The sequence below is a fragment of the Galeopterus variegatus genome, unplaced genomic scaffold (assembly GCF_000696425.1).
Source record: "Galeopterus variegatus unplaced genomic scaffold, G_variegatus-3.0.2 Scaffold3018, whole genome shotgun sequence".
In the NCBI taxonomy this organism is placed as follows: Eukaryota; Metazoa; Chordata; class Mammalia; order Dermoptera; family Cynocephalidae; genus Galeopterus; species Galeopterus variegatus.
This window is the reverse complement of record NW_007729129.1, coordinates 36,166-52,671: the sequence shown is the minus strand read 5'-3', so window position 1 is coordinate 52,671 and position 16,506 is coordinate 36,166. Positions and strand designations below refer to the sequence as shown.

Genomic DNA, 16,506 nt, shown 5'->3' with positions numbered 1-16,506 from the left:
CAACAAATAACTTTGAGCACATATTTAGGACACTTTTACTAAAAATTATGCATTGTTTATCTGAAATTCAAATTTAACTAGGTGTCCCTTATTTTTTCTGGCAACCCTATCACAAAAACTGAATTATTTACTATCAGGCCCTTTACAGAAAGTGTTTGTAGACCTCTGTCTGCTACAGAGCACGTTTCCTAGAGTGTTAAGAAATATTTCACTGGGGAAAGCGTTCCTTGTTTACATAAGGTCTGGGAGAGCAATGTCAACAGATTCTTTTTTTTAAAACTTATGATTTCTCAAAGCCTTTAACATGCTAACATGCATTGTAAATATTAAAGAGAAAGTAGGTACTAAATAAAGTGTTTTCCAAACTATTTGATCACACATCACTATTATTTAGTTTTGTTTTAATGGCCTTGTAGAACTAGTGTACCTCACAACATCCTTTTTAATATCCACACATCAGGGCAGCCCATCAAAACCCCTTTAACTCATATATCTGAGGACTAGCAGTTACTATGACAGAATTCAACAGAAGTGAATAACAATGTTTCTGTGAAAAAAAAAATGTATAATTTCACCTTCAGATTCTAGAAATGCATCCTCTCCTTAAATCAGCCTCAACTTTCTTGTTAGTGATCTTTGTGATAAAAGTTCTAGCAGGGCAGTCAAAGCCAGGGCAGTAGGGTGAGCGTGGGAGGAGGGAATTGTGATGGGCACAGACACAGGGGAAGGAGACAGCAGGCAGGTACTTTCTGCCCAGTCCCCCCAGCCCCTTCTTACCCCTTTTTCCTTGTGACTAATTAGAACTTCCTGGGTGTGGGAAAGGGCATGACCATCTGCTCTGGGACTGCAGTGAAAAGCTAGGAAGGAGGAGTAATGAGTCTCAGCATGGCTTCCTTCCTGTGCAAGAAACAGATGCAAATGGGCCACATATAAAAAAAAATGATGCCCACTGATATTTGAATTGTCGAGTATTTCTCATTTCTCTTATCTTTTTGGAAAACTTTCAAGTCTCACATATGAGTTTTTGGAAAAACTGTATGCTATCATTGCTTCATATCAGGACTCTGAGTAGAATGGATTTTTGCTTTTACAATTTTAAAAATGTATGAACTGCTACAAACTCCTCCTCCATTTTATTCTCTCCGTGTTCTCTTTTATGATTCTCTGGATGCTCTTTTATGATTCTCTTTCACTCCAATGGTCTTTTCCTTTTCAAAATGGCTGATGGGTTTATGAAAGCCTTCAATGGACAAGGCAGATCAGGATAGGAAGGTGAACATACATTTATTTTTTTTTTACTTCTCTCAACCCTGTTCCAGATACTTGAATTCTTTTAGTCTAGCCATACAAAGAATTAATGAATGGTGAGGATTTAACTTTGGTAATTATATGGATGGGAACTGTTTTGTTAAGCATTAAATTGTTTCTAAATTTGTTAAAGGGATTCCATTTCATTTGTTTCTGATAAAAGGGTACAGTAATAAGTTCAGCTCAGCTACCATAATTTGAAAGTTAATGGAAGGAGAGGCAAGAACAGTAGACTGTAGGAACTTAACTCTATTTACCATCTAAGATTGCACATAATGGCACTGAAATCACAGGCTGTTCATCTGAGAATCTTCTAATTATCAAACAGGGTAGCTAAAATTAATTGTAAGGTAGGCTGTTACCTTTGTTTTTCCTTTTTTCTTTTTTTTTTAACACTAAAGTTCCTCTACCTGTTTACCTAAATCTAGTGTCTAGAAAAATTATGGGACAAAGGAATACAGATTTCTTAGCTGTCATTGGCCCTTCACATTAGAACTGAGTGACCTAAAGAATCTGGGTGGCCAGTCTGGAAGCCTCAGTGTAATCAGAGTTCCATAACTGAATTATGAATCATGTATACTTGCCAAATCTAAGCACAAAATTGTGCCACTGCTGCCTCAGCTGCTTTCTGAAGCAATATCTAAAAATAGTTCAGTCATATTCAGTATCAGATGCACCAAAATAAGCTCTAGATATTTTTAGCCCCTGCTGATGACTTTTTAAGGTGACCGACTCTCAGATCTTTTTTTAAAAAAAATCTATGACTACTATAATGCATGATTTAAATATTCTGTTTATCAGGTATTTAGATTAACCTGTGCTCAGCCTGTTGCTAATCAGTCTGAATATGTTTGATACATTAGAAACATTGATGGTTGTATAAATATTTAAAAACCATTAATTAATTTTATTTATTTAAATATCTTAGGTAATAGAGGTAATGGTGGCAATTCACATAGAGAAATTCATGTGAAGCAAGCTGCAAAACAATCCTCTGATTCTGTTATAAAATCTACTAGAAACACGGAAAAGAAACTTTGAAAAGCACCTGTCAAATGGCTTTGAAGGAGTGATGCCATCATCTCTCTCTATACTAACAGGATGTAATCACCTAGTCTTGGATGTATTTCAATAACAAATAAATTAAAGTGGTGTCTTATACATAATTGGGCTAAAGAACATCTCTTTTCAATTCAACAACCATTTAGTAAACACTATTTATTAAAACCAGGTTCTGTTGAAAATACAAAATGAAATAAATAGTACATAATGAGCAAAAATGATTTTAAAGGTACAGTTATACATAATGATATACACCATATCTGAAAATACACATATTTGAAAAAATAGTGAATCTACTTTGTAATAGGTTTCCTCATTAGAAATTAATTGCCTGATATTATATATTTACACAACTCATTCATTAATAAAAATTTATTCTGAATACTTATTATTATACATTGGTCCACAGAAAATCTTGCTCATCTCCATGAACAGCCTTAATTTAAACCATTTAAGAAAAAATAGGTATCCTTTCTGTTGATAAAGAGTGTGGAGGGAAAAAAAACATTGCTTTCCTTGGAATTTGGTTCTGGTGTTTAGCAATCCATTTAGTCCAATTAAAAAATTCCTACTGATTGTTGCCATGTCTATATTTTTTACAGAAACAGATTAATATCTAGAAAGACTATCTTGCATATATTCTTGGTAATTTTATATTCATTTGTGGAAAACTTTTTTCAACTGGAATTATTCATGTTTTAATACTATTTTATTCAACCTCCAAGATGAATATTACGGATGCTGAATCCCACAACATGCACATCAATTTCCAGCTAAACTTAACAGTCTTACTTATCAGTTTTTCTGCATTTTTGAAGGTTCAAATAAATTAGCATTAATACCTCCAGAGACTTTCTAATTAAGTTTTATATTTTTGGACCAGCTAAACTTAACAGTCTTACTTATCAGTTTTTCTGCATTTTTGAAGGTTCAAATAAATTATTAGCATTAATACCTCCAGAGACTTTCTAATTAAGTTTTATATTTTTGGAAAGATAATATCTAATAAAAGAACTTAAGCAGAGCCCTGATGATATAGATAACTTCTTGGGAATGTGTTCAGAATCCAATTTTACCTGAGGTAAGAGATCTAGTTCAAATGCATATTTTAACAAGCTGCAGGTAATTTACCTGTTGTCTTGCATTTGAGTAGAACAATCTAAAGTATAAAATTATGAGAATAATTTTTTAACCTGTAAAATGTAGTTCCTTAGGAAAGGGTTTTAGAAACAAGTCTCTGAAGCTCAGCTGTGGAAGAGATCCAGAGAAGAGGATTAGCTTTGGGTGAACAGTCAAATAGTAAGTTTCTCTTGGTTTGGTGTTCAATTTCCTGCAATAGCTAATCAGTCCACTCATGGCCTGACCATGGTAAGTTCCCAAGACTCCTGTGGAATCTATGGTCTGTAGGCTTCATTTATAAGTAAATTAAGATAGCAAGGAGGGTTCAAAGTGGGTAACCTCAAGAGCTTCTTGAGGATGAGTTCTGTCACCAGAAGACAACTCTACAGGCATATTTTAGGAAGACCATTTACTTCATAAAGGATCTTTGATGGAAGGAAGCAGTGAACTTTTCAAGGAGCTATAACAGCCCCCATAGGAACAGATCAATCAATTTGCAGAATGCTTATCATGGGAATAGAAGCTACTGTGAAATGCTGTTTGTACTGGTATTAATTAGTAAGTGCTTTTCCCTTTTTATACAAATTTTGGGGTACATTGTAGTCAGTGTTTCTTACAGGTGGAGAACTGGCCTCTGGAATAATCCTATGAAGTGATTTTCCTAGGTTTCTGACCGAGGTAACAACTCAGATGGACAGCTTAGTCCTTTATACCTCTGATGACTCTGATCTAGCACTTATGAAGAAACAGTATCTCTCAAGGGTGGGTTTAGGGACAAGACTTCCGCTCATCTTAGCAGTTAATTATGTCTCATCAGGCATTAATAGAAGTATTCATTAAAATTTAAGGGACCTAAAATACATATATACATATAGATCTAAATAATGATATGCCATAATATAGTACAGTTATATGGTATTTAAATTGAGCATAAAAGTACATATTTCAATTATTTAGGTACAATTGTCTCAAAGATTTGGTACAATAAGCATTTATTAAGAGTAGATTATAAAGATATCTTCTGTATTACTGGTACACTAAATATAAAACACTAAATCTTACAAATAATTTGTGAGGCTTTCACTATATTTATAATGCCTTTTGACTTAAAAGCAGAAAAGTGTAAATTTTCTTGTTAGAAGGACAATAAAATCCGCTCTATTGCAACCACGTTTCTGAAAACATTTGATTGATTTCATAGAATTATATGTATATATCCCATTTATTTGATTAATATAAAAATCACATATTTTCACAAAATGTAACTCATTTTGATTTGTAATTTTGTTAACCATGTAGTAACTTTTATAGGTAAAATATTTTTACAATTCTTAAAAAATCATTGTCTAATGAGACTCTCTTCCTACATAAAGGCATATTTAAACCTGCAAAATAATTTGTCCACTTACTGGTAATATGGACATCTTCAAATAATAAAATAAATTCATATTGTTTCTTTGGGTTTTTATGCATATGAAATCTAACAATGAAAAATACTTTTATAAATTTAAAAAAAAATTCTTTTTCATATTAAGGCACAATGTATACAGATTGACATAGTTAAATGATATATACTTATAATTCTATGAAGAATAGTTATAATATTATAGAACATTGTAGAAGTCAAAGAATAATAGTAGTTGAATCAATCCAATTTAGATTTTAGTCAGAAATTAGGTTACTCTTTTGTTATACTCATGTGTTAAGAGTTATATGAATTTTTCTTCATACTAAACTTATGAATATTTTATAATATTATTTTCCTGCATTCATTAAAAATGCAGAGGGTAATGATTTTTTTATATACGTATAACTAAAACTTAATGATGTCCTTTGAAGTACTTAAAGCACAACAAAGATAGGCTTATTAACCTATTTTAAAACAAAATTAAAAGAATGGCAGTGTAATTTAGACTCTCATTTTTACGTCAGGGGATTTTAGTATATAAGTGCCAATTAATACTCCTGCTCACCTAAAAAAAATTTTAGTTACAGATATCACTAAGAGTTAAAAAAAAAAAAAAATGCCTCTCAGATACACTTTGTATTACCCATTGCATCTCTGATTTGCATATTTTCTCTTCTGTAATATATGTTTTTATAAAATGAAATTTAAGCCTGTAATGTCTTTTTGAGGAGTTAAAAGTGCTCAGTGTGATATGATACACATACATAATATGTATTGTTTTCAATTTGAAGAACCTTGTTTAAAAATGTTTTAAAAATATTTAAAATACAACAAAATTGAAGATGATAAAAGCGACATTATTCTAGTAACTGAGCTCCTTCTTTAGTCAGACAAAAACATCAACATTATAAATCCTGGAAAACTACTTGAGTATCAGATACTATTCTTCCTAGTATGCATTACTTTCATAAATTTGAAGGTCTGAATTCTAGTCCAATTGAAATATTTGTAGTCACATATCAGGCTTTTCATAACTTTACATTTTTAATAAATATTAAAATTACATTTTCATAATGTATCCAAAATTTCAACTAGTATCCTATTTACTTATAGAAATTTATTTGAAACTAATTTTCATCACATAAATTGTGTTTTTTAAGAAAGTTAATATAAACTAGAGTTTATTATATAAATATTAAATGCATTAATCAAAACTAATATCCATGTATATTGAATATCTTTTGAAAGTCAATTATCTAATGAAAATTCTCATATATATTTGACTGCATTTTGTGTTTTTCATCCCCCAATTTTTTTCATGTTTGTATAACTTATACTTTTATAATTGGACAGTTGAACTTCAGATAAAAAACTTGGTAATTTTTAAAAATAAAACTCAAAAGTATTTTGACTGTGTATCCATTTATTGATGTTTACTAAACTTATAACTGAAAACTTTTATTAAATATGAACTAAAACTAGTTGTTTACTATACACTTTATAAAGGACAACATAGGTGTTTGTTAACTTGAATATCAACTGTGCATACCTAACATTTCCTTATTTCAAGATACTTGGTCATTCAAATATTCATTAAGTATTTACTGTATGTCAAGCACTATTCTAGGAGTTGTACTTTTTTATGTTTCAATGTTTCAACAATATAATATTTTTGTACCTTTTATACTTTGTACACTTTATATGCTTTTTAGATTATTTCGTCCTTTATAATTTAAATATTACCTTCCTCCCAAATGTGGCTATTACATTCTATAAAGGAGTCACCTATTTTTCTTTTAAATTATATAAGTATTTTATTTCTTGAAGTTAATGAATAAAATTAACTGTTATTTTCCCAATCCCTAATCCTCTTCCCAACTTTTGGTCCTTGGACAACCAAGATTAAGGTAATACTAACCCACAAAAGCTCTTCTTTAAATAAAACAACTAAGCATGGAAAAAAATCTTCTCTCAAAATGGATTGAGTCGTATTCCAGTTCCTAAAGGTGAGAATGGATTCACCTTTGCCCACATCAAAGCATCATTCAATGAGATAGCAGATTTCCCATCTTCAAGGAAAAATACAGGGCCCTGCACACAGAATTGAGGAAAGAGAAGATGAGATTATAAATTCACAATGTATTTTTAAACTTTCAGAAATAGAATCACCATAACAAAAAAAACACTGGCAATATTTAGGCAATCATAAGAGAAAATTTGATAATATGAGAAAATTAGTTCTTTGAACTGCCACAAAATACAGAAACATTTCCAAATGTCGTAACATTACGTTATTATTCCCTGATGCCTGTTAAAATAAAATTCAGTTTTATAACTTGAACTCTTTAAATACAGTAGTGCTAGCAATGACAACAGGTATTATTAATTTATTAATTGCCACAAAGTTAACTTATTTTATAAAAACATGTATGCTTAGTAATGGACTTAAATATACTAGTTTAATCATGTAGCATATGTTAATACAGCTGGGGAAATTATTTCAGCCAGAAACATTGAACCTGCTCTCCAAAAGATCAAAACATATTGCTCTATTTGCATATAAACTTAATTTAAAATTATGTTCAGTCATGTGATTTACTAGCATATTTGTAATTTTGTTGCATCAGTGATTACATATGCCAAGGGTAGTTATGAAGAATCAAACGCAAACAAGCTTTCGGTATTTATTACCCAGCTCTTAGAAGGAAGAGCATGATTTATAAAACAGTAAATGCAATACAAATTTTTTTTTTCTTAATTAGGTTCTAAAGCTATCAGGATTTGGTCATGATTTCAAATGATACATCTTGTTTTTAGCAAATTATTTCTAGATAGTAGAAAGCCCATTATAGAAGTAGGTAAAGTAGACATTTTCCTATTAGTAGGTACTAGAAATTTCACAATTATAACCCAAACACATTAATTTTCTGTTGAAATAGAAATATCCTGGGAGGGTGGCACTACATCTATATTATTTATGTGTACCTCAGTGTGTATGAGATAATTAGGAGATCCTTTCCTGAACGTGGGTTTGTGTACAGAGAGGTTAGATGGTATTTATTAGGTCGTTTGACTATCCCAGATGGAGAAAAGGAATCTTAAGAGAAGGAGAAAAGGAACACGAAGATACCAAGTATTAGAAATGGTACAAAGGGCAGTGGGTGGTAACTATAAGTTTTTGAATTTACTCCTTTGGTTCTTTATTTCTGAACACTAGTGGATAATAAAGGTGTATACAACTATGTGCGCCCTGTCTGTTTTTTGGAATATACTGGTGTGTTAACTAGCTTGAAGTGGCAAGCCAGGCTATAGTTAGGGTTTACATTAGAATCCAGCTATTTCATTTATTTTGAGTGGTAGTGCCAAAAAATACCTTCTTCATTGGCTTGGCATGTCAGCATTAGAAATGTAATTTTCCACAACACAGTTGTAATATAAGAATCTAATCGATAAAATGTGTATATTACTGGGAGGTCCCACTCTTTTAGTCCAATCTATACTCTCAATTAGCATTTCATGAGGATTCAGCTTTGTTTACTTCACGGGAACTCATACAACTAGTCCTGGCTCTACAATGATAGACTTCTCTATTTCTTTGAGATAATACACCCCTGGGTCACACTCGGAGGCTCTGGCATCATTCATCATCATTAATTTGATTGTACATTAGGGATCATTCCTTGGGCATTAGCCATTCCTTACAATTGACCCCAATAATTTTTAATTGCTGAAGTTTGGTAACTAGATTTAAGAACATGCATATATATCGATAATGTATTATATGAGGGTACATCAAAAAGTTCATGGAAAGATTCATATTATCTTTTAATTGTATTCTTCCATGAACTTTTTGAAGTACCCTCAAACATTTATCTAATTTTAATTGCTTTGTTTGTGTTTATATAACACAAATGGAGACTAGAAAGTTAATATATTGTGATACAACCATTGTTAATTTGTTGATTGTTGCTTTGTCTCCCTTACTTAATTTCCCTTAGGATATGATCTATATGTACTTTAAAATATATTTGTTAATAAGTATACACATCATTTAGTCCTAAGTATACATACTACATGAATAAGTATACATATCATTTAGTCCTAAGTATACATACTACATTAATTGCTTCTGTAATAACAGTCAGTACAATGACTGCCTTTCCAAATGTATTTTAAAGACAAACAGACCATTTATACTAACTATGAAAGCACTAAGGGCAATATTTATTTACTGGGCCCCAGGCCACTTTAGAGTTACCTACTTTTATTCAGCTTATGCTTACTTTAAGATAACATTTCAAAAAATAAAAATATAAAAATGATGGAAATGCACAATTTATGCTTGACATTAGGCTGTACCTTGATTTTTAGTCCTGTAAGACAAGAGATATGAATGTCGGAATGACTTGGAAGGTTTGATCCAGTCACATAATCTGACCCAATAATTCCTTTGAGTGGTTCTTCTTTTAGTCTCTTTAATAAAGTTGCATAAACCATTCTTTGTGAATCAGAAGGGGGTGTATACGGAGATTCTTCTGATGATCTATATTTTCAACAGATATTTTCATTTTTATAGAATCATAGGTTTAAATCAGTAATAGTCCCTCATGATTATTCAATTCCCCTTTATAGTGGAGGGAAATCTACTTCAGACTATTTACAGTAGAATAAAGAACTTTAAAAAGGCAAGAAAAGAGAGCATTATAAATTATTATTGATATATGCTAAATAAATCAAGATTCATTATTCTGCTAAAATTAATAATGAGACCATGACCATGCACATTTACAACAAGTTTGTTTATAACATTAAATACCTTCTGCATTCCAATTTTTATATTCACTCACTGGTTGGTGAACTGTGTGCAAGCTCTCCATGCATCCAGTTCCTCAGAAAGATGTTCAATTTTTAAAGGGACTGACACCTCCCGACGTTTTAATAGCTGACTAAAACATATGAAAAAGAAATTAACATCTGACATCAAAAACTTAGATATTAGAAAAAGAAAATGAAGTTTAACTGAAATTTTAAACTTAACAATTGTTCAAAAATATGTGTGTACATATATTATACATATAATAAAATTATATATTATACATTATATGCACACACACAGTAATTCCGCTTTAGCTACAGGGGATACATTCCAAGACCCCCAGTGGATACCTAAAACCATGGATAGTACCTAACCCTATATATACTATGTTTTTTTCCTATACATACATACCTACGATAAAGTTGAATTTATAGATTAGGCACAGTAAGAAATTAACAACAATAACTAATAGTAAAATAGAAAAATTATAACAATATACTGTAATAAAATATATGTGAATGTGGTCTCTTTCTCCCTCTCAAGGTATCTTATTGTACTGCACTCACCTTTCTTCCTGTGGATTTGTTGAACTGATAACTGAGACTGCTAGTAAGTGACTAACAGGCAGCTAGCATATACAGCGTGAATATGCTGAACAAAGGGATGAGTCACATCCCAGGCAGGACGTAACAGGACACTACAAGATTTCATCATGCTACTTAGAATAATGTACAGTATAAAACTTATTGTTTACTTCTGGAATGTTCCATTTAATTTTTTAGAACCACTGTTGACCGTGGGTCACTGAAATCACAGAAAGCAAAACTGTGGACATGGGGGGAATACTGTATCTGCATATATGCTAAGTTGTATAGTTAGCATTTAAATCCCTGGCAAGTGAAAGATATTCAATCAACAGTTGGGTGAGTGATTGAGTGAGTGAATGAATGAATAAATTAGCTGCATAATGTATGGAGAATGGTTAGATCAGTGAAGCAATGTTGCATAATAGCCACAGTGAGGAGCAACACTTAACCATGACCCTGATTATTTAATCCTGGATGACAGAAATATAACGACACCATCAAAAGAAAGAGAACTGAAGTTTAAGGCTGAAGTTTAGCAAGCTGCTGGATATACAAATAGAAGCTTGGAGAGTAGGCTATGCCTGAATATATAATAATGAGTTATCTCCATAGAGGTGACAAGTGAAGCTAAGAAATGCTGAAGTTTCTGAAGAACAGAGTACAGAAAAGACGGTAGAGAAGAGGAGTGGAGACATGGGAGGTGGGTGGGGAAAAAAAAAAAAAAAAAAAAAAGGGGAAGAGGAGAGAAAGAGAACAAAACTCCGGGGAATAAGATATTTAGTGGGTTAGGGAAATAAATGCAGGCATCAAGATACAACAACAAAGATGGAATTGTCAGACTTTCTTAAAAATTAGGCAGTTCTTAAATTTCTCTTTCTAAACTACCATGTTTTCCTTAACTTAGATGTATTCTCTGAAGTCTCTCCAGGTTTACAAATAAAAACTCTTCTTTTTATTCTTGATATTAATTTAAGTGACCATTTTCTCTCTTCACTTTCATAATTACTGAAGTTATATATAACTGAACTTGCTTCATTCAACATTATTTTAATTCTATGTGATATGTCCTATTGGTCCTATATTTTAATACTGTTAAAGTTGCTTTTGAATTTTGGTTATGCTGCATGCATAGAAGCAGATTTTTCCTTGAGTACCCCGATCATATTAATTCTGTATTATTCCTTACTTTGCACAAAGTGGCAGTTTACTGCTTCACTTACACAAGAGGGAGAAGTAGTTAGGGATGAGAAAGGCTCTGTTTCTCTCAAAATCTTCTGCCCCATATGAAGGTTACTCAGAAACATTACTTACCCACAGGCTCTGAAGCATTGTTAAGAGTTAAAAAGGTCATCTACTTTGCCATTTCACAAACTGGTAGATTTGAAAAAGGGTTTTTATGGGAGGCATTGTGAATTTTATTTTTGAGTATAACAAGTTTTAAGTATAATGGCTAAAGTTAGCAAGCTATTAGAAAACGTAGGAATTTGATTGGTAGATTATATATGAATATAAAACAGTAGGTTACCTGCTACTCACAAACTCTCTTTACTTTGCATTTCTCTACTTTACAGAATGGAAAGCTAAAATACCCAGTTTCCCATCTTTTCCGCCCCCATCTTCTTTTAAAAGTGGGGTTACACGATTCTGGCCAATGAGATGCAGGCATAAAACCCTAAGGAGAACCTTCCTCGCTGAACAAAATGGTCTTGCCAGGAGAAATCTCTTTGTGGTGTCTATCTTTCTTTACCCTTACCTCTTTCCTGCTTAGAAAGTAGAAATAATATATGGAGGGCTAGCAGCTGTCTTGTAACCATGGAAAACTCAAGCAACAGGAAAGAAACCAAGAATGTTATAGTCAAAAGAAGAGAAGAATCTAGGTCCTTGATGGAATCAATGAACAGCTGCAATAGGCTGGGAATGCCTATCTCAAATGTTTTTACATGCAAGACCAATAAATGCTATGTGTTTAAGTTAGCATTAGGATTTCTATTATATTTACAGCCTAATGCATTCTTACTTCATATAGTTAATTACTGCTTTATTGTAAAGCACATGCTGAATAAATAAATAAAAGCATGTAATAATACATTTGGTGCGTTAGCATTAGGATTTCTATTATATTTACAGCCTAATGCATTCTTACTTCATATAGTTAATTGCTGCTTTATTGTAAAGCACATGCTGAATAAATAAATAAAAGCATGTAATAATACATTTGGTGTCTTTTATGATCTACTTAGAGACTACTGATATTAGTAAAAGGAATTTAATGATAGAAAGGAATTTTTTTCTTTTTGTACCTTGTGTACTCATAAAGTGCTGGAACAATGTTTTGGTACTGTCTTCTGATAGCCAATAATGCACCAACATAACCATATAATATCAGCAACTCATTTCGAGCTCTAAAAAAAGAATATATATACACATAATTTTTAATTCCACAATTTGAGATATAGAACATTACTCTCATATATAGTTCATGTACATGTATCCTATATTCTGATGGGTGACAGAGCAAAATATGTTTAGAAATTTTTCTAAATTTGAGGAAGATGATTTATTCATTAGTTAATAATTCATATTCAGACATTTATGCTATATCATAAATTATAATTTAAAATAAAAGTCTCTTAATAGTATATAACTATTGCCTGCTTCTTTCTGGCTGTTTCTTCATGTGATTTATCTCTAAGTAACTCCTTTGGTCAGATTTAGGAATTCTTAGCATATTGTGCAGACTCAAGGAAAGGTCAAAGAATATCTACTGCACTTCCTGCTGAGGGAATTTGCCAGTTTCCCAGGCTCCTGCATCACCTTTTCCACAGGGGCATTAAAACAAAAAGAGCCCAAAGACTATCTTGCAAATTATACATGAGTCTTTGAAGGCTTAAATCATATGGATGACAATGTCCTTAAATGGTACTTGAATTCAGGAACGGTGTCTATTTTCTACTTCCCAGCACTTCTTTCTCCCAAGTCTAGTATAAGGCTTTGCACACAATGGATATTTAATAAATATGACCACTAGTTTCTTGAGGACTTAAGGTTGAAAACCATCTGAAAGGTTTGAATTAGTCCTCTTTGAACCATTTGTGTATATGCACATATATAAACACATATGCACTAGATATTACTAAATGGAGCCACTAACATTTAATATTTCTTTTTCAAGTTGACCTCTGTATTTTTTAATACGAATATAACAAATAAAAATGTAATTTTTCTACAAGTGCAGCTACCTGTCCAAGACGATCCTACTTATTGATCTAAACACCAAAACCAATCAAAACATCTCATAGATTCACTAACGTATTTTGGAGAAAAAGTACTTACGTAGTACATGTATGCAAGACTAATTTTTCAGTGCGAATATAACTCAATAGGTCAAGAACGGGGAAAATGGTATCCAAAGTCCAATTTGAACTACTGATGTATTCTGGCAAAATAAAACCAAATAAAAGATTCTCTAAATAATAGTATCAAAACTTGTGCATCCAATTTTTAATTTATACAATTAATTCTCTGTCAGTCAGTCTTATCTATTTCTTTAATTTCTAGATTACAAGTATTTTCCTATTCACACTCTCTCAGGTCTTCATACCATAAAATCAGAAGTGATGCCGTATTTCACATCAGTAATTTCTTTCCTTTTAAAATTAAGGATGGCTAGTTCTTGATTTTAAGGCTGATTATTAATATAAATGAAAAGCTTAAATAAGTGAGTAGATTTTAAATTATACTACCAACTAGAAACTTACCTTTGATGAAGTCAATACCAATAGGAAGGGCTTTTTCAGGTTCTTGACTTAACAAATAATACTTTATAGTTTTAAATATATTGCCATCTGCTTGGGCAGTCTCAGCTAACTGCATACATTCTTCTACAGTAGGTAACTTGCACTAGAAAATAATTTATTTGATGATAATGTTACTAAAATTTACAGGGATAAAAGCAATAGTAAAAGTACTAAATATTTTGAGTATACCTAGTATATTTTCTTATTACAGTTGTCCAAAATAGATGTAAACAAAATTACTTGCCTTAAGAGCATATACATTTATGGAAAAAACAATGTGGGGTCATTAGCTAATGAGTCAGTAGTTTTTCATCAAACAAAAACCTAATAAATGAGGTGGAAGTAAATTGTCCTGACTGTAATATCGTAAGTAGTACCCACAAACACAAGTTAGCAAAAAATGCTAAGATTAGTTCTTTTAGGATGAATACACTGACCATACTGTCAAAAACTATACTGTGAATACTACATTAAATGTAGCAAATGAAAAAGGTGCATTATTACACGTCCTCTACACTGTAATTTTATTTCACTTGGCCTTTGAGACAAAGCAACCTTATTTCAGAGTTGTGAAAAATGTATAAGCTCTTAAAGTTTTAAGCTCTGACATTCTGAAATGTTACAAAGTGAAGATTTTTAGTCCATGATATTTCATTACTATAAAATGAAAAGCCATACTCTCATTTTTTAAATAATTTTTTTTCTGTTAAAACTGAGAGTTTGATCCTCTCTCAAGTAAGTTATTCTGCTTCCACAATAATGGTAAGGATCAAGTTCTCTTTTATGTTAAATTTCCATGTGTTTATGATTTTTGAAGCTTAAATGTTAAAGTTTGTTTCTAAGGAACACTGATGGTTCAATGCTTTCTTTCAATTTATTTATTTATTTAATGCATTTACTCAATAGTTTAATATATCTTGTTTAAAAGTTAGGTATAATGAACATTTTAGATCTCTCAATATTTCCCTCAAAAGAATTACAACAAACTGAATTAAGGGGGTTCTCATGTATATGACATTTCATATTGTTTACCCATCTTTATTCACAGAATGCCAAATGTGTTAGGTATTGGCCTGGTTAAATAGAAAAAAAACCCAAAAAACAAAAACCAAAAAAACTTCTTCACCTAGATATATGACCAAAGTCTAGAGGGAATAAGAAAATGGCTACCACTGAAATTTCATTTTCAAACAGACTATATTAAGAAGAGTAAGATGATCACCTGTGTAATTCCTGTCCTATCTTAAAATTCCAAAAGTTATTACTTAACATCATATTTGAATACACAGTTTTTAGTATTACAGACATCTCTGATTTACAATAGTTCAATTTACAATTTTTTGACTTTATGATGGTACAAAAGTGATACATATTCAGTAGAAACCATACTTTTAGTACCCATAAAACCACTGTTTTTCAGTTTCAGTACAGTATTCAATAAATCACATGAGATATTCAACATTTTATCATAAAATAGGCTTTGTATTAGATGATTTTGTCCAACTGCTGGCTAACACAAAAGTTCTGAGCACATTTAAGGTAGGCCAGGTGATGTTTGGTAGGTTAGGTGTATTAAATGCATTTTCAACTTATGATATTTCCAACTTATGATGAATTTATCAGGAGGGATGTAACCCCACTGTAAGTTAAGGAGCACCCATACCTGTGAAATTGTTTAGAGTTATTAACACCTTTACACATATTCACTAGTCTTTCTGAAGAGTTAATAACGAAGTCTGATTACAGAGTCTAATTATATCCTTTTTGAATGTGTGATGAAAAGACTAGGTGAATACCATTCTTGCCCATATCATTAAAAGCTGTGTAAACTTAGACAAGTCATGTTGCCTTTTCAAGACTTGATATTAACATCTGCACCTTTTTGCCTCAAAGGATACCTGTTAGCAAACAAACGCTACACAGTAAATGTAAAGTATAAAAAGAACTCCTTGCTTCCTTCCATATGCATTTTATTTAACATAAAAATAACTTGTAGTTATTGCCTTTTCAAGACTTGATATTAACATCTGCACCTTTTTGCCTCAAAGGATACCTGTTAGCGAACAAACGCTACACAGTAAATGTAAAGTATAAAAAGAACTCCTTGCTTCCTTCCATATGCATTTTATTTAACATAAAAATAACTTGTAGTTCTGTTTATAAAAGCAAAGCACAGCTTATTTAAAAAATAATTCACAGAACATTAAGTGTATAAAGTTTAATTCTCCCAAAATCTCACAACCCACTGGTAACTTTGGACATTTATCCTTTCAGAAATATTTCCTTAGTATCACACACATACGCACACACATACACACACATGCGTGCTCACTCACACACACTTTTGGTCTATCTGTATTGATGCCATATTCAATAAATATCTGTTTTTGAATGAACAGGGCCACTCAC

General features: G+C 31.6%; 2 protein-coding genes across 3 annotated transcripts in view; one reads left to right on the top strand and one right to left on the bottom strand.

Annotated features, from left to right (window-relative positions):
* Window positions 1-5,440, top strand: part of SPATA4 (spermatogenesis associated 4) — a 17,669-nt gene extending 12,229 nt beyond the window's left edge. The window contains exons 6-7 of the mRNA XM_008583731.1: window positions 2,237-3,194; window positions 3,305-5,440. Of these exons, the coding sequence (XP_008581953.1) occupies window positions 2,237-2,349 (113 nt within the window). The 3' untranslated portion in view covers window positions 2,350-3,194; window positions 3,305-5,440. The remainder of the gene's footprint in view (window positions 1-2,236; window positions 3,195-3,304) is intronic.
* WDR17 (WD repeat domain 17) overlaps window positions 2,512-16,506 on the bottom strand; it is a 38,633-nt gene continuing 24,638 nt past the window's right edge. The window contains exons 14-20 of one of the 2 annotated variants that reach the window (XM_008583732.1): window positions 14,059-14,200; window positions 13,634-13,736; window positions 12,601-12,702; window positions 9,745-9,843; window positions 9,257-9,440; window positions 3,251-6,988; window positions 2,512-3,140 (exon numbers count right to left, since the gene is read on the bottom strand). In XM_008583732.1, coding sequence (XP_008581954.1) covers window positions 6,869-6,988; window positions 9,257-9,440; window positions 9,745-9,843; window positions 12,601-12,702; window positions 13,634-13,736; window positions 14,059-14,200 — 750 coding nt within the window. In that variant the 3' untranslated portion in view covers window positions 2,512-3,140; window positions 3,251-6,868. Of the gene's footprint in view, window positions 3,141-3,250; window positions 6,989-9,256; window positions 9,441-9,744; window positions 9,844-12,600; window positions 12,703-13,633; window positions 13,737-14,058; window positions 14,201-16,506 lie in introns of those variants that run through there. The other variant, XM_008583733.1, reaches the window with a different exon arrangement.